Below are 25,902 nucleotides of genomic sequence, written 5' to 3' on the forward strand. Positions count from 1 at the left end.
GTTACAGCGCCGTGACTGCTCTACAGAGCAGGGATAGACCCTGTAGGCAGCCTCAAGAGCAGCCACTCAGTGGCAGTTCTGCAGTCGTATTTATACCCACTCTTAATTACATGCAAATTAAGAGGCAGATTATTCAGAATTTTCTAGAAAAGAGGTGGTAACCTCCAGGTTGTTGCCATGGAAAAGAGTAGTGACATCTGGGTGTTGCCATGGCAGTGGTAAACTGACATACACCAGTGGGTGTGTCTTATGGAGTGGTGGTGTTGCCTCTTTTCTGTTACAGCCGGTCTTCAACCTGGTCCAGAGTTCTGCCTCCTACCTCACGACCATCATTTTGATTTGGGGTCTAACTATTCAGGTTTTTATTTCATCCAGATCTTTGTTTCTCCTTTCTTCCCCTTTTTTCTGTTCAAAATGTGACCACTTTGCTGTTTATTGATATCTTATTAGAAGGGTATTAGCCGGGTGGTAGTGGCACGCACCTGTAATCCCAGCTACTTGGGAGGCTGAGGCAGGAGAATCGCTTGAGCCTGAGAGGCGGAGGCTGCGGTGAGCCAAGATCGCACCACTGCACTCCAGTCTGGGTGACAGAGTGAGACCCTGTCTCAAAAAAAAGAAAAAAAAAGGAGATGAGAGGGGAATGGAATATGACCATTTCTCTCTTAGTGAGCCTCTCAAGTTTGCATGAGAGTAGGTTAGAAACAGCTGTTAAATGCAAGTTGAGGATCATTTGTAGAAATTATTCAAGGCTGTTTCTCGTTTATCCTACAGTCACGTAGAAACTAGAATTATTTAGAAGGTTTCAAAAGATTCTTGTCACTATATTTTGTTCTTTTCCGTACCCAGTTATCAAGTAGACAGCCTTATTCTTTCAGACTTAGTCTAATGAGAGCTAAATAATTTCTTGAGAGAATTTGCTTGTGCTCAAATATGTCCTCACTGAAGCCTTAGCCGAGTTACTCAGTGATCTCCTTTTGTGTAATTCAGAACCTAATTATGCACTGTCACGTTTGTTGGTTAATTGTTTGATATACTTAAATCCTGTCCTTCCAACTAGGTTATGAATTGCTCAAAAGCAGAGATTATGCCCATTTTTTTCTTTTTCAGCTCCTAGCACAGAGCTAAGTACAGAGAATATGTACAGTAAAAGGCTGATGGAGATCTTTCTGGGAACACTCTATCAGTGGTACTCTGTCCTTCCTGCTGGTGGCAATGGGAATGTTCTCTGCAAGGCTCACGAGGGCTTGCATGCCTACGAAGTGGAAGAGAAATGGCTTGAGGTGCAGGGAATGAGGGGGCAGGCCAGGAACTCTCGGCCTAATTAGAATAGCTGTTGCTTCGCTGCTCTTATTGGACTGCTCTTATTGGAAGGAAATTGATCCCAAAGAGAGCCAAAGACAGGCTAAAACAGTGAACTCATAAAAATATGAAAAGTAAGGGGTGAGAGCAGATCAAGGGACCAAGATTTGGTGTTCTGTTATTGTTTTATTAATGATGGTCTAGGATTTCCAAATGGAGTTTTAAAAGTTGAAAATAAATGACCTGTTACTAATATATTTTCAGAATGCCTATGTGTAGAGGAAGATTATTTCTGAGCTGAGTAACCTGGGATCCTCCTTTAAAAGTCCTTTGGACTCTAATCATCTTTGTAATATTCTGTTTTACTTTGAATGCAGACTCAACTTCTTAAGAGTTCCAGCACATTGAGCCCTGCTTGTCTCATCCACCTTTTCACTGACCTTCCAAAGGTGGACTCGCTGGAAAACCCCAGCTGTCCATTGTGTTTGAAATCCCTTTGAGTAGGGACTCAGCTAGAAGTGTTCTTCTGCCTGATCCCCAGATGAAAAGGACGGGAGGGGAGTGACAGAGGAGTCTTCAGCCAGCTGCTATATCCCCATGCCGGACCATGGAACCTGACTTCCAGCCCACTGTAGCACAGAGGTAGCTAGAGAGCAGAAAGTAGAGATTTGGCTCACCTAGGGATCTTGGAGAGAACTTTGTTATTTCGGCTTTTGAGATATCTTCTCTTCCTTCATAAGGATGAGACCCAGGGTTTCCTGATAGGGCACTGCCCTTTAAAATGGACTTTGGGAATAATTTGGCCAGCTGGTTCTTTTTGAAAGTATTAATATTTGGGGGGTTGTAACTAAAGTCCTAACACGTTGGGGATCTGTTCCTGGTGAACATTACTTAAAGATAGGTTCACCTGCATACATCACAGAAAAACCATGAAGAAGAGGTTTCTTTCTTTCTCACATAAAAATGAAAAAATCAGCTGGGAGCAGTGGCTCACACCTATGATTTCAGCACTCTGGGAGGCCGAGGCAGGAGGATCGCTTGAGCCCAGGAGTTACAGACCAGCCTGGGCAACATAATGAGACCCCATCGCTGCAAAAAAATTTTTTTTTTCTAATTAGCTGGGTGTGGTGGAATGCACCTGTAGTCTCAGCTACTTAGGAGGTTGAGATGGGAGGATTGCTTGAGTCCCAGAAGTTCAAGATTGCAGTGAGCTTTGATCATGCCATTGCATTCCAGTCTGGGTGACAGAGCAAGACCCCGTCTCTTAAAAAAAAAAAAAAAAAAAGCCACATCATGCGTATGGTTTACAGAGGCCTGCATGTGAAGCAGCCCCACATAGGCTCCCTGGCCTTGCTGTTTCACAGGCAGACCAAGCATGCAGCCAGCTTAACCCCTGTGTACTTCTTCCCCTCAACCTAGAACTTCTCAAGGAGGCCTACCCTGGCCACCTAACTCAGAATTACAGCCCTCCCCGCCCTCCTCTGCCTCATGCTCTCAATACCTAGCTGTATTTTCACACAATCCGACCTACTACATAATTTACCTAATTATTATGTTTATTGCTTATTGACTGTGTCCTTTCACTAGAATGTGAACTCAAGGACAGGACATTTTGTCTGCTTTGTTTACTGATGTATCACAAGTGACCAGAACAGCATGTGCCTCATTATAAGGCTGATAGATGAGTGACAGAGTAACGTGACAGAGCTGCAGTTCAAACTAGAGTGTATCTGACCCTACAGCCTTCATTCAGGCCTTTTTTTTTTTTTTAATCAATGTGCAGATTGCATACAGTGGAGTGCATGGATTTTGGATATAAGCCCTATGGGTTTCTGCTGGTGTGTAGGCTCGTAACATTGCCATTATTAGCCAGAGGGCTCCCTCATATCCCTTCCAATCAGTGCCTCCACCTGCCTCGGTCACTGTACTGGCATCAACACATGTTGGTCTTACCTGTTCTTGAACTTCACATGGATGGTAAGACAGTACGTGGTCTTTTGGGTCTGCCTCTTCCGGCTCAGTGTAGTGGTTCTGAATCATCCATGTTGTCACATGTATCATAGCTTGGTCTTTTTTGTATACTACATTTTGTTTGTTCATTCTTCTGTTGGTGGGCGTGTTGTTTCCAGTATAGGACCATTGTGAGTGGAGCTGCTTTGAACCTTATTTTTTAAGTTTTTATTTAATTTTAAAATTGACCAATTGTACATATTCATGGGGTACATAGAGATGTTTTGATACATACAGTGTATGATGAACAGAGCAGGAGAATTAGCATACCCATCATCTCAAACACTGATCATCTCTTTGTGTTGAGAACATTGACTCTCCTCCTCCTAGCTATCTGTAATTAATATTATTATTAACTGTAGTCATCTTTCTGAGCACTAGAGCTTATTCCTCCTATCTAGCTTTAATTTTGTACCTTTTAATAAATCTCTCCATTTACCTCCCTTTCCCCTGCTATTCCCAGCCTCTGGTATCATCTGTTCTACTTTTTACTTCTATAAGATTAACTTTTTTAGCTTCCATGTGTGAGTGAGAACATGCAGTGTTTTACTTTCTATTGCCAGCTTATTTCACTTAACATAATATTCTCGGTTCCATCCATGTTGCTGCAAATGACAGGATCTCACACTTTTTTATGGCTGAATAGTACTCCATGGTGTGTGCACACCACATTTTCTTTATCTGTTCCTCTGTTGTCGGACCCTTAGGTTGATTCTGTCTCTTGGCTGTTGTGAACGGTGCTCAGTAAACGTGGGGGTCTGCATTGTCTCCCTGATACAATAATTTCCTTTCCTTTGAACAGATTCCCAGTAGTGGGACTGCTGGATCATGTGGTAGTTTTATCTGTAGTTTTTTTGAAGGAACTTCCATGCTGTTCTCCATAGTGGCTGCACTAGTTCACATTCACTAGTTACAAGAGTAGAAGAGTTCACTTTTCTCTGCATCCTCTCCAGCATTTGTTATTTTTTGTCTTTTTGATAGTAGCCAGCCCAACTGGGGAATATGATACCTCATTGTGGTTTCGATTTGCGTTTCCCTGATGATTAGGGATGTTGAATTTTTTTTTATATGTTCGTTGGCTATTTGTATGTTTTCTTTTGAGAAATATCTGTTCAGATCGTTTGGCGATTTTTTTAATCGGATTTTTTTTTTTTTTTGCTGTTGAGATATTTCAGTTATTTGTATATTCTGGATATTAATCCCCCATCAGATGAGTAGTTTGCAAGTATTTTATCTTATTCTTTTCACTCTGTAGATTGTTTCCTTTAGTGTGCAGAAGCTTTGAACGTTCTTGTACCTGTCTTGTGGTGTGCCTTCCTTTCTCTTGGGTTCCCTTGGGAGCTGGGTATAGGAGTAGACACACACACACACACACACACACACATAGATATAAAATCTAATCAACTACTAAATGGCTTTCTCAAGTAACTGTACATTTTCCACTGTCCCCAGCCATGTGTGTAAGTTCTGGTTACCCTACATCTTCACCAGCACTTGGAATTATCAGCCTTTATAATTTTGCTGTAAAATTATTCTCTGCTGTAGAAAAACCAATTAAAGCAGGAGTGTCATCAGGGAAAGACTCTTCCCTTCAGGCCTTGGATCCTACATTTTCACTGCATGAGAAGCGCCCACCAGTGAAACATAGGGTAGCAGGAAACTGGGGTGGGCAGCTAACTAACTCAGCTTCCTAATCACTGAGACTACTTTGTTACAACGTCTTGCCAGACACAGTCAGCGTGAGTCATCCTCACAACTATATCTAGGAGTCTTTCCATCAAATGTGTGCGAATGCAGGTTTATGGAGAAATTTATCTTATTTCCTTAGTGTTCTCTGTTATATTAAGATATATGTTAAAAATGTTACTTATAATTAAAATAATTTCTTCTAATTTGCTGATAAAATGCTTTATACCAACTTAAATTGGTCTCTGGACTGCGATAGGCCTAAGTGTGCATCATGTCTTGACTACTTCCTATGTGACCTGGGGACATTTTCTTAACTCTTCCAGCATCCGTATCTGTAAAATAGGTATAATACCCACCTCTTAGCATTACTGTGAAACTTAAAAGAGATAATGAAATGCGTGTCAAGCAACTAGTACCTGATAGATGCTGAATGAGGGATAGACATTTTCTTGTACTTTGAAGAATTAGTATACATTTGAGTCCCCAAGTCCCCTTGAGTCATGCCATTGAAAACAAAAAAATCCTGTTGAACTGATTGCCACAGGTTTCAAAATCAGTGTGTTGTGTTGCATTTCTGTGAAAACATGGAACATATCCAGTCTTGCTGTTGCTTTACCTAAGGTACTAAATCTTTCTTGGCCATCTTGTTAACATGAAGTGCTGTGGCATAAAGGTCTGTCTTGTCTATTTATTCAACAAATATTTATTGGTCTGTGATGTTTTTTCCTTGTAACATAATTCTGCCATATTATCCTATGATGTTTTATATGTTATGTAAGAGCCTTCTGGGGCATAATAGAGCAGCGGCACAGAGCGTAACGTGATTGTTTGCCTTTCCTGCTGGACTGTGTAGCCCACATCCTTCTACAACTCCAACAACTGGTTCAGTACCAGGCGCAGAGCGAATGTTCTCTAAATGTGGGCAGTGTTGATGAGTGAAGAATCTTAAGCAGAGAAGAAATGCACGTCCCTGACTGACTCCTGTGAGACTTTTATCTTGCAGTGAGTTTATTCAGCAGCCTCAAATCAATTTGAAGGTGGAAAATGTTTGCTTTGAAAACAAGGAAAAACCTAACCCATCAGAAGCGTTCATGATTAGCAGTCTGCGAAAGCTGATCATACACATTGAGTTATCCTCATCATACCCAACTAAAACAGAGCTGAGAAACTAGGGGAAAGGCACTCAGGGCATTGCTCCAGAAATGGAATTCTCTGCAAACCTGGCTGCTGAAACTGCCTGCTATAACCTGAAACCCGTTTTATCTGATGTCTACTGTGACGATGTGCTGCAGCTCTAAGACTAGTTTTGCCCACCACTGTCACTCAGCTATCAGAGCTTGCCAGTTTCCCAAAACCTTACTTGTGCTGATGAACTTTCTCGAAGAGTAATAGTAACATTTCTCTTTTTTATAAAACATCTAAGCTTCTCTTTGTTCTTTGGACATACCGAAGACTACCTGATCTACAGATATGCTCCCAATTGCAGCAGTTTTTTTTCTTCTCAAATAAAACATTTGAATTTCAGAGATTTGTTTCTATTTTATTTGATTTTGGCAAGCCTCAGATGAGGACGAACGTTGGGCATATTCAGCCAGCCTTTTCCATTTGCTCATCCCAGTCATGTCTCATTTCGTTTTGAGCCATCATTTTGTGCCTTGATGAAGGCACAAAATTCAGTTAAACAATTTACATAGTTAACTACATTTGTGTTTTTTTTGTTTTTTTTTTTTGAGTTGGAGTCTCACTCTGTCACCCAGGCTGGAGTGCAATGGCGCAGTCTTGGCTCACTGCAGCCTCCACCTCCTGGGTTCAAGTGATTCTCTTGCCTCAGCCTCCCACATTTCTTTTTATTTGTAAGAGACGGATCTATGTTGCCGAGGCTGGCCTCAAACTACTGGGCTCAAGCAGTCCTCCCACCTCAGCCTCCTGAGTAGCTGGAACTGCAGGAGTTAACTACATTTCTGAATAGCCATTTGTGAACTGTAATAATCCCTTTGGCATCTGTAGAACCAGAGTTCCCTGTGAGACAGCACATCTCTGCTCTGAAGGGAAGGGAGAAACAGGCAGTGTGGTGGGCAGTCATTGAAGGGGGGATTTTGGAAGACAGACCATGAACCCAGATGGCTCCAGAGCAACAGATGTCAGGAGAGTGTTTTAGGACATCAGAGTTGAGGGCACCCAGGTCACAGGCTGAGGAGGCAGTGACGTGATGGGGAAGGGCCAGGCCCTGGGATGAGGGGTGGTTCACTTCCTACTGCTGCTGTGACGAGTGGCCACAAACTTAGTGACTTCACACAACACACGTTTATTATCTTGCAGTTCTGCAGGTCAGAAGTCCAAAATAGGTTTCACTGGGCAGCACGGAAGGTGTGGGCAGGGCGGTGCTTCTTCTGGAGGCTGCATATTTTCTTGCCTTTTCCTGCTTCTTGAGGCTGCATATTCCTTGGCTCCTGACCCCTCCCTCCATCTTCAAGGCCATCAGCCACATCTCCAGTTCCTGCTTCCTCCTCTGACTCTGCCCTTCCTGGCCCCCTCTTTTAAAGGCTCTTGTGATCATATTGGGCCCACCCAGATAATGCAGGATAATCTCCCCATCTCAGGAGCCTTAACTTAATCACATCTGCACAGTCCCTTTTGCCATGGGACTTTGCCAAGGTACCATATTCACAGGTTTTGGGGATTAGGAGATGACATCTGGGTGGTGGGGGTTGGGTATTCGGTCCACCACAAGGAGATTAGAGTTAGAATCCAGCTCTGTCATTTACTGGCTATTAGTGAATTTGAGCAGGTCACTACTCCACTTGAAATGTTTTCTGTTGCATGCGTAGATCAGTGAGCCCCCAACACACATCCACACAGTCCTGTTTTTGAGGTCTAGGTGAAATGATATAGATGAAGAGACCTGATAAGCTTTCATACATTGTATTTGATTTTGATTCTAGCTTAAAGCAAAGAAAGAGATTTATTTGTTTTTCTTTGTGTTAGTCAGCAGGTCTTTGAAAGTACTTGGGTGACTGGGCGTGGTGGCTCACGCCTGTAATCCTAGCACTTTGCAAGGCCAAGGCAGGCAGATCACCTGAGGTCAGGAGTTCGAGACCAGCCTGGCCAACACGGTGAAACCGGTCTCTACTAAAAATACAAAAATTAGCCGGGCATGATGGCGGGCGCCTGTAATCCCAGGAACCCAGGAGGCTAAGGCGGCAGAATTGCTGGAACCCGGGAGGCGGAGGCTGCAGTGAGCCAAGATCGTGCCACTGTACTCTAGCCTGGGCAAGACCCTGTCTCAAAAAAAAAAGAAAGAAAGTACTTGGGTGAGGTTAATTCAAAACCAGAATTTAGTTCTATTGACCTGGATTTGTCCTCCTTTAAAAAAAAAAAAACGAATTATATTAATTTCTTCACATACTTTTGTTAATCTGATTTTAGCTAGAAACCGTTTTAGGAAACTTAATGTAACAAATATTTGCTGAGCAACTATACTGTGCCCAGCATTTGGGCAGATGCTGGGGGGAGAACGGTGGAGAGGCAAGCCTGCTGCCTGCCCGCCGGAAGTTTACACTCCAGTGGCAGGATAGGAATTGTGCTGGGGACACATCACAGACTTTGCAAGGCGTTGGAGGAAGTTCTTCTGGCAAAAATGCATAACCCAAGGCTGAGGAGGCGTTAGATGGCAGGATGGTGCCAACAGAAGGAACAGCAGCCTCCAAAGGCCCCAAGGCGAGAGAGGGTGGCACTGCCACGGAGCCAAAGGAAAGTTAGTGTGGCTGGAGCTGAGGGAGGGCTGTGGAGACGCAAGACAGGGACCTGAGCAGGGCCTAGAGGGCCTCAGCACGGAGCAAAAAAGAGGGATGAAATCCAGCCGGATTCTCTGGACTTGTCATGACTCTGGTCAGCAACATCCCTCATGTGTCCTGTTCCCCAGAACCTCTTCCAGAAGAAAAATATTTAAAGACTTTGACCACCCAGGCAGCCACAGAAAGGCAGCGTCCAGAATCTCCCTCCCACTCCTGCTGGAAGTCCAGGGTGGCCCTGCTGTGGTAAGGCCAAGGTCAAGTCAGAGCAGAGTTACTGAGACTCCACAGTGAGGGACAATCCTGTTACTTTTGAGTTGCAGGGAATTTCTTGATTTGGGGCACTGAAGATTTTCTGCATATTTGGAGCAAAATGCAGCTGAAATAGAATTTGTGACCATTTAACCATTTCCTGCCAAATGATGTATGTTTTGTTTGTGTGGATTATCTCCTCTTGCTAAAGATTTACATATGTACATCTGTCAGGTATGATCAGGTGGAAAGTAGAAGAGGAACTGTGTGATTCTCCTCCCTTGATCTCCTCTTCCCCCTCAGAAATGGCTCCAACATACTAGGCATGGAAAATGTGTTGCCCTTTGGCTTGAGATAAATGACATCCATGGAAGTTCACGCAATAATGTACCTTTTGACACAACTTTAGAAGCTGGGCATGGTGGCATGTGCCTGTGGTCCCAGCTACTCAGGAGGCCAAGATGGGAGGATCCTTAGGCCCAGGGGTCTGGTCTGGGCAACATAGTGAGACCCATCTCTTAAAAGTATAAACATTAAATAAGAGGGGATGCTCTTCTACTGAGAGGGGACCCGTGGGACTGAGGACAGCGTTCTCACATTCTTACTTCAGGTAAGGCAGGTTGCCTAACCAATTGTTCATCACTTTTCTCGTAAGTTCCTCGCATATGACAGCATCTTCCTTCTCTGTTTTTCTAGGCTATTCAGCTTGACCCTGAAGAAACTCGTCATGCTAAAAGAAATGGACAAAGATCTTAACTCAGTGGTCATTGCTGTGAAGCTGCAGGTGAGCAGGGCAAGACTGTTTGTTCAGGGCCCAGGGAAGCTGGATAACCATTTGTCCACTGCTGGGGCTTCAGAAACACCACTGGGACCACCTCTGTCTTCCTCCTCTCAGCACAGCAAGGTGCACAGTGGAAAGATGACAGAGCCCACGGGACCTTCTGAGCCCAGCTCTGCCTCTTGGTTAAGACACTCAGTTTCTTCAAACCTTTCTTTGTCTGAAGAACAGAAATGGTTTTTCCTACACATACTGTGAGGATCAAGTGATATAGACCTAAAGTGTTTATTGTAAACTACTCAGAAATTACTAGGCTGGCTAGCGTTGGTTTTGGTATTAGTCCCAGGATTGCTAGATCCAGGTAGATGCATGGGTGTGGGAAGCACTTCGGAGGTTTTCTTTCTTTCTTTTTTTTTTTTTTTGAGATGAAGTCTCGCTCTGTTGCCCAGGCTGGAATGCAGTGTTGCGATCTCGGCTCACTGCAAGCTCTGCCTCCTGGGTTCATGCCATTCTCCTGCCTCGGCCTCCCGAGTAGCTGGGACTACAGATGCCCGCCACCACACTCGGCTAATTTTTTGTATTTTTAATAGAGACAGGGTTTCACTGTGTTAGCCAGGATGGTCTCGATCTCCTGACCTCGTGATCCGCCCACCTCAGCCTCCCAAAGTGCTGGGATTACAGGCGTGCGCCACCGCACCCAGCCTACACTTTAGAGGTTTTCTACAGCGTGGAAGAAACTTACAGATTGTTATTTCAGACTCGGCAATTTAAAGTTTACTGGGATATTTTATCTTCTGTATAAATCCCACGTATAACTCCTTACATTTAGTGTTTTCAAAGGACCCAAAATATTTCACAAACATTTGCACTCTTAAGTATTCCTGAATTTAAGGAAAGGAGAAAGGAAAAGCTGAATTATAGAGGGGCTCAGGAATTTACCTGTTGCCAGTTAATTACCAAGCGGCAGAACTGGGACCAGAAACTAAAGAGAGGGTAATTTGTGTGCTCATTAAATCCCATTACCAGACCTCCCTTAACTGATTAGTCCTTTCTGCTGATGACTCCCTGGAGTAGAGTGAGATTCTGCAGTGCCTCTGGAGTCACTAAATAATGACTGGAGTTTTCAGCTTAAGGATGGTGTATTTACCGAATTCTTATTCATTGAAAAATAGCAAACTGCATGATAACTCCCTATATTGGCTAGTTCACCTACTATGCTGCAGTTTATTGTACTATATCACCTTCATTAAAATCCACTTCTATTATCACTCTCAGTGTGTGAATCATACATTGAGGTGCCTGGGCCTCTTTCTGGGATAAAGACATTAGTCCCAAATACAAAATTTAGTCCTCAAAACTTAAAATGTTGGGCCGGGTGCGGTGGCTCACGCCTGTAATCCCAGCACTTTGGGAGGCTGAGGTGGTGGATCACTCAAGGTCAGGAGTTCAAGACCAGCCTGGCCAGCATGGTGAAACCCCGTCTTTACTAAAAATACAAAAATTAGCCAGGCGTGCCTGTAGTCCCAGCTACTCAGGAGGCTGAGGTAGGAGAATTGCTTGAGCCTGGGAGGGAGAGGTTGTAGTGAGCTGAGATTGTGCGATTGCACTCCAGCCTGGGTGACAGAGTGAGACTCCATCTCAAAACAACAACAACAAAAACTTAAAATGTTTTAATTACTCATGAATTCCTGTGTTTCCCACCTTATATTCTAATTCCCTGTTCATTTTGTGCATAATTCCTTCCAAATCTATGAAATGTTCCCAGACACTGTGTTGGGAAAGCAAGTGTGGGACAGCGATGTGAACTATTAGTGTCTTGTCCTCCTCTCCCGATTTTGGTCCCCATTTCTAGGTCACAGGCAGTGTTCTCATTTTCAGGAATTGCTTCCTTTGCTAAAGAATGTTGCTGTCCTGTGCCGACACCATTGGGGTGGTTTTGAAAGTTCCCCACTGCATTAGCCATCCCTGCAGCTAAATGCTTTTGCCAAAGAAATAATTTATTTCCTGATGAAATATTTAACATTCTATAATTCTAAATTATACCACAACTACAAATATTTTGAATTTTTAAATTGTTTTACTTCCAAGCAGCTGAAAGTAATTACAGATGTCACAACATTCATTTATTCAGTCACTTATTTATGCATTCATATAACAAATACTTATTGAGCATCTATTATGTGCCAAACATAGTTCTAGGCACAGGGGATACAGCAGTGATCAAAACAGACAAAAATCCCTGCCTTTAAGAAGCATTGAGCAGTAATTCCCCAAAGGAGATCTGCAGACCCTGAGGTCTCTAAGACACTTTCGGGGGTACAGGAGGCCACAACTATTTTCATGATCATACTGTGGCATTATTTGCCTTTTTCAGCATGTTGACTTTTGCACTGAAAGTACAAGAGCAACAGTGGATAAAGCTGCTGATGCCTCAGCACAAATGCCCCCAATGTCCTAGGGGTCATTGTGTTGTTTACCATCTCATGAGTGAAATAAGAAGATAAAAGGGTTGGGCACAGTGGCACACCCCTGTAGTCTCAGCTACTTGAGAGGCTGGGGCGGGAGGGTCACTTGAGCCTAGGAGCTGGCTGGAATGAGCTGTTTGTGCCAGTGCACTCCAGCCTGGGCAACAGAGCGAGACTCCAACTCAAAAAAAGGGAGAGAAAGCCAGTTTTGCTTAAGAATGTTCTTAAGAAAGCAGTAAAACTTGCTAATTTATTATATCTCAACCTTGAGTCTGCATCTTTTTCATGCTGTGTGTGATGAGATGGGAGGCATACACTGAGCACTTCTGCCACGAAGCAAAGTACAATGTCTAAGACTAGTGCCTGTGTGAGGTAGAGCTACTGAGTTGTGAACTACAGTAGCTGCTTTTTTCATGAACACCATTTTTACTTCAAAGAGGGACTTACAGACAAACAGATTATTTAGACTCAGGTATTTGGAAAGTGTTTTCTTAAAAATGAACAGAGTTACCCTATCAATTCAAGGAAAACAACTTAATATTGATTGCCAGTGATAAATAAAATTTGACCTTTTTTTTTGTTGTTTGAGACAGAGTCTTGCCCCTGTTGTTCAGTGGCTTGATCTCAGCTCACTGCAATCTCCATCTCCTGGGTTCAAGCGATTCTCCTGCATCAGCCTCCCGAGTAGCTGGGACTACAGGAGCCCACCACCATGCCTGGCTAATTTGTGTATTTTTAGTAGAGACGGGGTTTCACCATGTTGGCCAGGTTGGTCTCGAACCCCTGACCTCAGGTAATCTGCCCACCTTGGCCTCCCAAAGTGCTGGGATTACAGGCATGAGCTACCACACCTGGCCAAAATTTGAGCTTTTAAGTAAAAATTAGAATTTTGGAAAACTTGTTTCTGTCACTGAAAGCTTAACAGCTTCCCAGTTCTTAAAGACTTTTCTGAAGAAATCAGAAGTGATATTAAAGATTTTGAGTTTTTTATATTGTATAATATGTAACATTTGAATATTTTCTAAATGACTAATGCATGAGTTTACAAAATCATGCTGGATAAAAGATTTTCTTTCAAAGAATAAAATAGACCAGTGGATTGGGTTTTTAACTTTCTATTTTAAAATACTTTTAAATGTACCCAAGAGATACAGGGTTAGTCTAAAGAGTTTGTATACCCCACCCAGCTTCTCCCAACACTAATATCTCTCTTAACCATGGTACATTTATCAAAACTAAGAAATTATCATTAGTATGATACTATTAATTAAATTAGATTTCAGATTTCCTAGTTTTTACATTAACGTTCTTTTTCTGTTAATTGGATTTTAACATATAAGAGCACAAAAGTCTTATTGATATTATTTAAAATTCTACTTTGGAAAAAAAATTTTTACTTTGCAACTAATCTTTAGGAAACTACCACTTAGAGAGTTAATGGTGTAGTATCAAAGGAAAATAGTCCACAACTGGCTGGTCACAATGGCTCATACCTGTAATCCCAGCACTTTGGGAGGCCAAGGTGAGAGGATTGTTCAAGCCCAGGAGTTCAAGACCATCCTGGGCAACACAGCAAGACCCCATCTTTACCAAAAATAAAAACTATCTGGGCATGGTGGCATATGCCTGCAGTCCCAGCTATTTGGGAGGCTGAGGCAGGAGGATTGCCTAAGCCCAGGAGTTCAAGTTTACAATGAGTTATGATCACGCCACTGCACTCCACCCTGGGCAACAGAATGAGACCTTGTTTCTAAAAATAAAAAATAAAAATAAATAAAAAAGTTCACAGTTGTCTGTAAAGGTGGTTAAAATGCTCCTCTTTTTTCCAACTATGTATCACTTTGCGTCTGGATTTTTTTCATATACTCAACCAAAGTAATGTTTTGCAAAACATTGAGTCCAAAATAGGAGTGAGAATCTAATTGTTTTCTATTAAGTCATTCATTAAAAAGATTTACAGAAATGTAAAACTATGCCATCTCCCTCATACACTGCTGTTGGGAATGTCAAATAATGCAGCCACTGTGTTGTTTTGTTTTGCTTTGTTTTTATTTTAGAGACAAGGTCTTGCTGTGTTTCCCAGGCTGCTCTCAAACTCCTGGCCTCAAGCAATCTTCCCGCCTTGACCTCCCAGTGCTGGGATTATAGGCTTGTGCCACCATGCCTGGTTCTCAAAAGGTTAAAGACAGAGTAACCATATGACTTAGCAATTCTACTCCTAGGTATGTCCCCAAGAGAAATGAAAACACACAAAATCTAACATGCAAATATTCATGACAGAATTATTCACAAGCTAAAAAGTAGAAACAATTCAAGTCCATCAACTGATCAATGGATAAATAAAATGTGGTCTAGTCATACAGCTTCGGAATACTATTTGGCAATAAAAAAGAATGAAGTACATCCATGCTCCAGATGGATGAACCTTGAAAACATGATGCTAAGTGAAAGAAGCAAGACACAAAAGACCACATATTGTATGATTCCATTTATATGAAATAGGCAGATCTGTAGGGTCAGAAAACAGATTGTAGTTGCCAGGGGTTAGGGGTGGGGGTGGGCAGACTGGGGAGGGTGATAATTAAAGAATATGAGGTTTCTTTGTTGAATGATGAGAATGTTCTGACACTGACTGTGGTGATGGTTGCACAGCGCTGAACATACTGAAAGCCATTGAATTGTACACTTTAAATGGGTGAATTGTATGGTATTTGAATTATATCCCAGTAAAGCTGTAATTTTTTTAAAAAGCTATGTTTTCAACCTAAATTATTTTTGTTTGGGGAACATAGATTTTTCATTTTAAAACTTTGTATGTAAACACATAATAGGTTTATTGTTAATTTTAAATGGATTAATATTTTTAAATATCTGTTTTAATTCATAATATGGTGACTATTGATAGATAAACCTACATAAACAACATATTGATAGATATACCTACATACACAAAGCTATTTGGGATTCTTTATAAGAGTGTAAAAAGGGCCAGGCGTGGTGACTCACACCTGTAATCCCAGCACTTTGGGAGGCTGAGGTGGGTGGATCGCGAGGTCAGGAGATCGAGACCATCCTGGCTAACATGGTGAAACCCCATCTCTACTAAAAATACAAAAAATTAGCCAAGCATGGTGGCGGGCACCTGTAGTCCCAGCTACTTGGGAGGCTGAGGCAGGAGAATGGCGTGAACCCAGGAGTCGGAGCTTGCAGTGAGCCGAGATCGCACCACTGCACTCCAGCCTGGGTGACAGAGTGAGACTCTGTCTCAAAAAAAAAAAAAAAAAAGAGAGCGTAAAAAGGTCCTGAGGCCAAAAATTTGAGAATTATTATAGTAGAAGGAAAGAAACAATAAACAAAATAAGAAAATTATATATAGGCATTCCTGAAAAATTTTGTTTTATTTTTTGAGATGGAGTTTTTCTCTTGTTGCCCAGGCTGGAGTGCAATGGCGTGATCTCAGCTCACTGCATGCTCTGCCTCCCGGGTTCAAATGATTCTCCTGCCTCAGCCTCCCAAGTTACTGGGATTACAGGCATGCACCACCACACCTCATAATTTTTGTATTTTTAGTAGACATGGGGTTTCACCATGTTGGTCAGGCTGGTCTCGAACTCCTGACCTCAAGTGATCCACCCACCTTGGCCTCCCAAAGTGCTGGGATTACAGGTGTGAGCCACCACACCCAGCCACATTCCTTAAAAATCTAATCCATTTCTGAAAATATGTTGGATGGCAGAAGCCTGTATTTTATTATTTAAGTGGGAAAAATAAGAAATAAAGAATATCACAACACTGTAATTGTGGTGTGTAAATTACTCATATTTTGAGTAGGAAGACTAAAAGATGAGCCTATCAAAAATAATAACTATGGGCCAGGCACGGTGGCTCATGCCTGTAATCCCAGCTCTTTGGGAGGCCAAGGCGGCTGGGTCACCTGAGGTCAGGAGTTTGAGACCAGCCTGACCAACATGATGAAACCCTGTCTCCACTAAAAATACAAAATTAGCCAGGCGTGGTGGCACATGCCTATAATCCAAGCTATTCAGGAGGCTGAGGCTGGAGAATCGCTTGAACCCGTGAGGCAGAGGTTGCAGTGAGCCAAGATGGCGCCACTGTACTCCGGAGTAGCCTTGGCAACAGAGTGAGACTCCATCTCAAAAAAAAAAAAAAAGAGGGAGGGGGGATGAAGTGTAGAGTTTTTATTGGTTTTCTCTTTGCTTCTTTGTTTTTTGTTTTTGCAATCAGAGTTAAGTTACCATTCAGTTTAAAATAATGGGTTATAAGATGTTATTTGCAAGCCTCATGGTAACTGCAAATCAAAAAACCCTAAAGCAGATAGATACACAAAAAATAAAAAGCAAGAAATTAAAAACATACCATCAGAGAAAATGACTTCTACAAAAAGAAAGACAAGAAGGAAAGAAGGAAGGAAGACCACAAAACAACCAGAAAACAAATAATAAAATGGCAATAGTAAGTCCTTACTTATCAATGATAACATTGAATGTAAATGGACAAAATTCTGCAATCAAAAGACATGGAGTAGTTGAATGCATTAAAAAACAAGACCCAGCTGGGCACGGTGCCTCATGCCTGTAATCCCAGCACTTTGGGAGGCCAAGGCGGGCAAATCATGAGGTCAGGAGTTCAAGACCAGCCTGGCCAACACAGTGAAACCCCATCTCTATTAAAAATACAAAAAATTAGCTGGGTGTGGTGGTGCACGCCTGTAATCCCAGCTACTCGGGAGGCTGAGGCAGGAGAATCGCTGGAATCTGGGAGGCGGAGGTTGCAGTGAGCCCAGATTGCACCACTGCACTCCAACCCAGGCAATTATGCGAGACTCTGTCTCAAAAAAACAAACAAAAAGACCCAGCTAGGCATAGTGACTCATGCCTATAATCCCAGCACTTTGGGAGGCTGAGGCAAGAGTATTGCTTGAGCCCAGGGTTTTGAGACCAGCTTGGGCAACATAGTGGGACCTTGCATCTACAAAGAATTTGAAAAATTAGCTGGGTGTGGTGGTGTGCACCTGTAGAGTCATCTACTCACAAGTCTGAGTTAGGAGGATCACTTGAGCTCAGGAGGTTAAGGCTAAAGTGAGCTATGATTGTGCCAGCACACTCCACCTTGGGCAACAGAGTGAGACACTGTCTCAGAAAAACAAAAATGAAAACATGATCCAAACATCTATTGCCTACGAGAATCACACTTGACCTGTAAAGACACATAGGGACTAAAAATAAAGGGTTGGAAAAATATACTCTATGCAAATGGAAACAAACAAACAAAAAAAGAGTAGGAGTAGCTATACTTATATCAGACAAGACAGATTTCAAGACAAAAATTGTAAAAATTGACAAGTTCATTATATAATGATAAAGGGGTCAACTCAGCAAGAGGATATAACAATTGTAAATATATATGCACCTAACACTAGAGCACCCAGATATATAAAGCAAATATCATTAGAGCTAAAGAGAGTGTTAGACCCCATGACAACAATAGCTAGAGACTAACACCACACTTGCAGCATTGGAAAGATCATCCAGACAAAATAAAGAAACATCAGACTTAACCGCACTATAGACCAAATGGACCGAATAGATATTTACAGAACATTTCTTCCAATGGCTGCAGAATACACTTTTTTTTTTTTCTTAGCATGTGGATCATTCTCAAGGATAGGCCATATGTTAGGTTACAAAACAAGTCTTAAAACATTCAAAAAAAAAAGTTGAGGCCAGACGTGATGACTCACGCCTGTAATCCCAGCACTTTGGGAGGCCAAGGTGGGTGGGTCATGAGGTCAGGAGATCAAGAGCATCCTGGCCAACATGGTGACAGCCCGTCTGTTCTAAAAATACAAAAATTAGCTGGGCGTGGTGGCAGGCACCTGTAGTCTCAGCTACTCAGGAGGCTGAGGCAGGAGAATCGCTTGAACCCTAGAGGTGGAGGTTGCAGTGAGCGGAGATAGTGCCACTGCACTCCAGCCTGGACAACAGAGTGAGACTCTGTCTCAAAAAGAAAAAAAGGTGAAATAATATCAAGCATCTTCCCTGACCATAATGGAATAAAACTAGAAATCAATAACAAGGAATTTTGAAAGCAATAGGCACACATGGAATTAAACAGTATGCTCCTAAATGACCAGTGGGTCAATGAATAGATTAAAAATGAAATTGAAATTTTCTTGAAACAAATGATAATGGAAACACAATATATCAAAACCTATGGGATACATCAAAAGCAGTACCAAGAGGGAAGTTCATAGCTATAAGTGCCTACATCAAAAAAGAAGAAAAACTTCAAATAAACAACCTAATGATGCTTCTCAAAGAACTAGAAAAGCAAGAGCAAACCAAACCCAAAATTAGTAGAAGAAAAGAAATAATGAACATCATAGCAGAAATAAATGAATTTAAAAAAAAAAGATCAACAAAACAAAATGTTTTGTGTGTTTTTTTTTTTTTTTTGAGACGGAGTTTTACTCTTGTTGCCCATGCTGGAGTACAGTGGTGCAATCTCAGCTCATTGCAACCTCTGTCTCCCAGGTTCAAGCGATTCTCCTGCCTCAGTCTCCCGAGTAGTTGGGATTACAGGCACATACCACCATGGTGGCTAATTTTTGTATTTTTAGTAGAGACGAGGTTTCACCTTATTGGCCAGGCTGGTCTTGAACTCCCAACCTCAGGTGATCTGCTCGCCTTGGCCTTCAGTGCTGGGATTACAGATGTGAGCCATCACACCCAGCCAAAGAGTTGTTTTTTGAGAAGACAAAATGGATAAACCTTTAGCCAGACCAACTAAGAAAAAAAGAGAGAAGACACAAATAAATCAGAGATGAAAAAAGAGGTGACTGACACTGCAGAAATTCAAAGGATCATTAGTGGCTGCTATGAGCAGCTATATACCAATAAACTGGAAAACCTAGAAGAAATGGATAAATTCCTGGAAAGATACAACCTTCCAAGATTGAACCATGAAGAAATTCAAAACCTGAATAGACCAATAACAAAAAATGAGCTAGATGCCATTAACAAAGTCTTCCAGCAAAGAAAAGCCCAGGCCTTGATAGCTTCACTCCAGCCTGTGCAACAGAGTGAGACTCTGTCTCAAAATAATAATAATAAAACACTAGTAACCTAATTTTAAAAATATATTAATATTAATATTGGATATTTTAATGTGCTATAATGTTACTTTAGTATTAAATATAAATGGTTTTGCTTCTATACTGCAAAAGAAGATATACTGTTATATAGATAAGCAAATGATACAAAAGTATATTAAAAATAATTTTGAAATTGGACCCTGGTTGGTAGTGCCCCAGGCACCTGGAAGAAGCAAATACTGGAACCCATGAAAGCTAAACCCTTGGGGAAGGGTAGGAAAGATGAGGACAGTAGCGCACCATGCTTGAAGGGGCTGGGCTGGGCCGGGCCTGGCTGCGATCCCGTGACACACTGCACTCCGCATCCTGCTACCTGCACACGCAGATTCCTTCTAGCGAGTTTGAAATTCAGATAGTGAATTTGGGATAGAAAGTTTTACAGGTATTTAGAGCACATACTTGGGTGGTGAGAGTTCATATATAATGAGGCTACTGCTGTTGGAAGGTGATGTCCTATAGTGACAATAAATAAGATAAAGGGGACGGAGAGGGCTGGGGTGGAGGAAGTTAACGGATTCCCTACGGTGGTCGCGGTAGACCTGGTTGACATTTACCCAAAGACTTTGAGGGAGGTGAGGGCCGTGCAGGTATCTGGAAGAAGAGCCTTCCAGGCAGAGGGAAGACCCAGGACCAGGCCCTCAGGCCTTCATAGTCTGTGAATATATGCTCTGAACTGAGAAATCTTAAAAGAACCCTAAGCACTGATTACTTTTTTCAACTTTTATTTTGGAAAAATCTCAAACATGTGCAAAAGTAGACAGAGTAGTTTACAATTCCCTCAAACCCCTTACTAAGCTGCAATGGTTATCAACTCATGGCCAGTCTCGTTTCATCTGTGTCCCCACTTGTTTCCCTTCACCAGTGTTATTTTGAGGCAATCCATACATCATAGCATTTCACCCACAAATATGTCAATATGTGTTTCAAAAATGTAGGCAGTATTTTTAAACAAAACCGTGACACCATTATCACACCTTGGCCAGATGCAATGGCTCACGCCTATAATGCCAGCACTTTGGGAGGCCAAGGGGAGCGGATAACTTGAGATCAGGAGTTCAAGGCCAGCCTGGCCAACGTGATAAAACCTCATCTCTACTAAAAATACAAAAATTAGCTGGGCGTGATGGCATGCACCTGTAATCCCAGCTACTCAGGAGGCTCAGGCAAGAGAGTCACTTGAACCTGGGAGGTGGAGACTGCAGTGAGCCAAGATCACACCACTGTACTCCAGCCTAGTCGACAGAGCAAGACTCTGTCTAAAATAACAAAACAAAAACCTTAATATCACAAAATCAGTGTTCAAATTTCCAGTTGTGGCATGAATCTCAAAAATGGGTGGGTCTTATGGGAGAGAGTGGCTGTCGGTTTTGCTTTTTATAGTTTATTTGACGCATTCGGTCTTCAGTTGCCACTATAGCACTCCAGCTTCTGGGTGTCCTGAGGCCCTGGCCTGTGTACAGGCTGACTGTGTGCTTCTGCTGATGTTATGTTATTTTTGTTGTTTTTTGAGACAGAGTCTTGCTCTGTTGCCCAGGCTGGAGTGCAGTGATACGATCTTGGCTTATTGCAACCTCTGCCTTCTAGGCTCAAATGATTCTCCCACTTCAGCCTCCTGAGTAGCTGGGATTACAAGTGCCCACCACTATGCCCGGCTAATTTTTGTATTTTTTGTAGAGACGAGGTTTCCCAGTGTTGCCCAGGCTGGTCTCGAACTCCTGAGCTCAGGTGATCCGCCCACCTCAGCCTCCCAAAGTGCTGGGATTACAGGCGCCACCACACCCAGCCTTCTGCTGATTTTATACCCAGCCTTCTCCCTGTGGCCGTTACCCATAGGCAGCATCGCTATAGAATGACATAACCAGCAGGGCTCCACTTCCTTGGTCTCATTTTGGCCTCATGAGTGGCCGAGGCATTTTTCCACGTGTGGAATTTTCCCCTAAGGGATACTACCATTTCAACAGAAACAGCTCCCAGCATAATCACAGCTTTGCCGAAGACACGTGAGAGATGAGCAGCTCAAAAATTTGTCATTAATTATAAACAGGGATGGGTGTGGGGCTCAAATCTGTAATCCCAGCACTTTGGGAGGCTATGGCAAGAGGATCCCTTGAGCCCAGGAATTCAAGACCAACCTGGGCAATGTAGTGATACCCCGTCTCTACAAATAAAAAATAAAAATAGTAAAAATAGTGTTTCAATGAACAGCTCCTTGTTTACAGATTTGCTTCCTTTTAGAACTCATTCCCAGCCCAGCATGGTGGCCTATAATCCTAGCACTTTGGGAGGCTGAAGTGGGAAGATCATTTGAGCTCAGAAGTTAAAGACCAGCCTGGGCAACATAGTGACACCTCGTCTTTTTATTTAAAAAAAAAAAAAAGAAAAAGAAAAAAATCATTCCCTCCAAGGTCAAGGGATCAAGGGGGAAAAAAGAAAATAATGTATAAAAATCATGCCCTTAGAATTTATTTTTTTGGATTACAATTTTTGAATGGAAATGTTTCTTTATTGCCAGGCTACTTTCTAAAAGGGTTATTGCAATTTACTTTGCTTCAACAATGAATGAATTTGGAAATCCTACCACGATCTTACCAACTGTGGATGTTGTGGGTTTTTTTTATTATTGGTATTAATTTTAAAACTTGATTTTTTTAAGACAAATTTATTCAACACCGTTTATTTGTGTGCTGGGAATCATATTGAACAAGACATATCTTTGTCTCATGGATCTCGAAGTTCAGTGAGATTCAGTAACTGGCAGTAAGAGGGCTGTCTAACCCAAATACTAGGTTTGGAGGTGGGGAGGTTAAAGAGGAAGTTCCTGGAAAAAAAAAATTCAGCTGAGACCTGAAAGATGAGTTGGTTACTTGTGTTCAGAAGCTAAAAAAGCGTCCAAGAAGAGGAGAAAAGCACATGAAAAGGCCCAGAGACAAGACAGTATGCCTGGGGAGTCAGAGGGAGGATCACTTGAAGTCAGGAGTTTGAGGCCAGCCTGGCCAACATGGCAGTAAGAGGGCTGTCTAACCCAAATATTAGGTTTGGAGAGCAGGGAGGTTAAAAAGGAAGTTCCTGGGAGAAAAAAAAGGAACAGTGGGCAGGGAGGGTCATACACACCCTGGGGGCTGACACTACCGGCCTCTTCCCCAGGAGTGCTGGGAACTCACGGACATTAACAAATCATTTTGCTGTGATAACCTTTTATGCACCCTGCAGCATCATACATGTAAAATCAGACTTATGGTAGAGGCTTGATTCAAATAAGTACAGTAAAGACTCATGAAATATTTGGACTGGTAAGAATGTTTGGGCCGGGTGCGGTGACTCACGCCTGTAATCCCAGCACTTTGGGAGGCTGAAGTGAGCCAATCATCTGAGGTCAGGAGTTCAAGGCCAGCACATGGTGAAACCCTGTCTCTACTAAAAATACAAAAAAATTAGCCAGGCACTGTGGCAGGTGCCTGTAGTCCCAGCTTCTCAGGAGGCTGAGGCAGGAGAATCACTTGAACCCAGGAGGTGGAGGTTGCAGTGAGCCGAGATCACACCGCTGCAGTCCAGCCTGGGCGACAGAATGAGACTCATCTCAAAAAAACAAATTTAATTTTTTTTTTTTTTTTAAAGAATGCTTGTAGAGTTTAGAAGTTGTTTGCAAACATAGTATTTCTTTTGGTCTGATTTTTGGTGACACAGCTTTGACAGATTTTTTTTTCTTTTTATTATTAATATTATTTGAGACAGGGTCTCCCTCTGTCACCCAGGCTGGAGTGCAGTGGCAGGATCATGACTCACTGCGGGCTCGAACTCCCGGGATCAAGTGATCCTCGCACCTCAGCCTCTTGAGTAGCTGGGACTGCAGGCATGTGTACCACCACACCCAGTAAATTTTTTTATTTTTTGTCGAAACAGGAGTCTCACTATGTTGCCCCAGGCTGGTCTCAAACTCCTGAGTCCAAGCAGTCCTTCTGCCTCAGCCTCCCAAACTGCTGGGATTAATGGCATGAGCCACTGCACCTGGCCAAACAGACTTTTCTTCTCGGTTTCAGGGTTCAAAAAGAATTCTTCGCTCCAACGAGATCGTCCTTCCAGCTAGTGGACTGGTGGAAACAGAGCTCCAATTAACCTTCTCCCTTCAGGTGAGACTCTCCTAATCTTAGGCCCCTAACATGTTATATCCTGGCTAGTCGCCAGACAGTCCTCTAACCCAGAGACTTTTATCCCAGAGCCCCCATTCCCCAACTTGGGCAGGAATGAATAAAAGTCACCTGGAGTTGTATGGCTGGCCTGGAGGGCCAAAGCAACCCTTTAGCCAGCCACGGTAAGGGTGTGGAAACCTGGGTAGGCACCGTGGCCCCTTCCCTTCCTCTGCCTTGGCTAACACTGTTAGCCATCTGCTGCACCACATCACATCTCCTTAGTGATCCTCGCACACCCCATGAACCGCGCCACCTTCAGCCTCCACATCGGGATCTCCGTCCTTCCCCTCTACTCCGTATCCCTCCTAGTCGGTGTCCCTCTCATCATAATTCCAGTAATTCCATGCCCGAATTGAAACACACGGAGAAAACACTTGATAAAGTGGCAAGGGAAGAGACAGTTTTATGAACAGGTGTGGACCCCAGAGCTGTGGCATGGAAGCCAGGCATCAAGCCGAGTCAGCTCCACCAGCAGCAACTTCATGGCTCTCCTTTCAACCCTGACTGCCCCCTTTTAGAGACAGGAAGAATTGAAGCACAGAAAGACTGTGTCCTCTAGAACCCCTCAAGGACCAGCTGCTCATTAACCATGCTCGACTCTGTTTTGTATTTCGTAGTACCCTCATTTCCTTAAGCGAGATGCCAACAAGCTGCAGATCATGCTTCAAAGGAGAAAACGTTACAAGAATCGGACCATCTTGGGCTATAAGACCTTGGCTGTGGGACTCATCAACATGGCAGAGGTGAGAGGAACACAGTCTCCAGACTGTTGGCCTTTGAGTCACAGAGCCCAAGGGAGACCCCAGCCCAGCCAGTTGAGCCTTCCAGATGATTTTCCCAGCCTGCTGGCTAGGTGCTTAATTCTGTTTTACAAGTTAATTATTTGCTGGAAATTCAGAGTATACTTGTTTTTATCAAGTACTTTCTCCTTCATGAAAAGTTTTAATTTTTAAAAAGGTAAAACTCAAAAAATTACATAAAATTTCAAACTTTCAGAAAAGTTGCAAGAATAGTACAAAGAATTCCCATATGTGGATTCATCCAAGTTCTTTAACATATCACCACATTTCTTATGCTTTCCTCATAGATATGTTGATAGGTATTATTTTCTGAGCCATCTGAGAGTAGGTTGCAGGCACTATGCCCCATTACACGTTAATACTGCACCATGTTAATTTCCTTAACATCAGAATACTCTGCTGCCTAAACTCCCTGCCACCATCAAGATCAGGACACTAACATTGAGATAAGATTGCCGTCTAACCCACAGTCTCTGTTCGGATTGTGCTGAGTGTCTCAGTGATACCCTTTATGGGCCTGGGTTCTGATCTAGGATTACGTGCCGCATATCACTGTGTCCTTCGTCCCCTTCAGTCTGCAGCAGCCCCTAGGTTTTCCTTACCTTTCGTGACCTTGACTTTTTTTAAGCGCACAGGCTGGTTACTTTTTTGAATACTCCTCAGTCCAGGTTTGCCTGATGTTGCCTCAAGATTAGATTCTACCTGTGTGTTTCTGGCAGCATTACCACAGAAGTACTCTGTTCTCAGTGCAGCTTAGGCAGCACCTGATAGCAATTGGTTCCTTTCCTGGGGATATTAACTTTTAATTTTTTTTATCTTTACTTTTTTTTTTTTTGAGACGGAGTCTTGCTCTGTCGCCAGGCTGGAGTGCAGTGGCACAGTCTTGGCTCACTGAAACCCCCGCCTCCTGGGTTCAAGTCATTCTCCTGCCTTAGCCTCCTGAGTAGCTGGGACTACAGGCGTGCACCACCATGCCCAGCTAATTTTTTTTTTTTTTTTTTTTGTATTTTTAGTAGAGACGGGGTTTCACCATGTTGGCCAGGATGGTCTCAGTCTCCTGACCTTGTGATCCACCCACCTTGGCCTCCCAAAGTGCTAGGATTACAGGCGTGAGCCACTGCACCCGGCGTTTACTTTTTTTTTTTTTTTTTTTTTTTTTAGAGACGAGGTCTTGCTCTGTTGTCCAGGCTGGTCTCAAACTCCCAGGCTCAAGCAATCCTCCCTCCTTGGCCTCCCAAAGTGCTGGGATTACAGGCATGAGCCTCTGTGCCGGCCCGATATTATCACTTGGTTAACAGGGAGTCTGCAGGGTTTTTCCACCACAAAGTTAATTAATAAGCATTTTGTACTTACTGGAAAAAAATATTTTCGAGGCAATAAATATATTATGGGGAGAAAAAGATAGGTAACTATCTTTTTCCTTGTCACATTCCACCCACTAGTTTTAGCATCTATTC

General features: G+C 42.8%; 1 protein-coding gene across 2 annotated transcripts in view; it reads left to right on the plus strand.

The window, feature by feature from the left end:
* The window catches only part of PACS1 (phosphofurin acidic cluster sorting protein 1), a 161,455-nt gene that overhangs the window by 103,449 nt on the left and 32,104 nt on the right, over positions 1-25,902 (plus strand). For both annotated transcript variants that reach the window (XM_030811248.1, XM_030811249.1), the window contains exons 2-4: positions 9,738-9,825; positions 23,496-23,585; positions 24,263-24,388. In XM_030811248.1, coding sequence (XP_030667108.1) covers positions 9,738-9,825; positions 23,496-23,585; positions 24,263-24,388 — 304 coding nt within the window. The remainder of the gene's footprint in view (positions 1-9,737; positions 9,826-23,495; positions 23,586-24,262; positions 24,389-25,902) is intronic.

The sequence above is a fragment of the Nomascus leucogenys genome, chromosome 4 (assembly GCF_006542625.1).
Source record: "Nomascus leucogenys isolate Asia chromosome 4, Asia_NLE_v1, whole genome shotgun sequence".
NCBI classification, from domain to species: Eukaryota; Metazoa; Chordata; class Mammalia; order Primates; family Hylobatidae; genus Nomascus; species Nomascus leucogenys.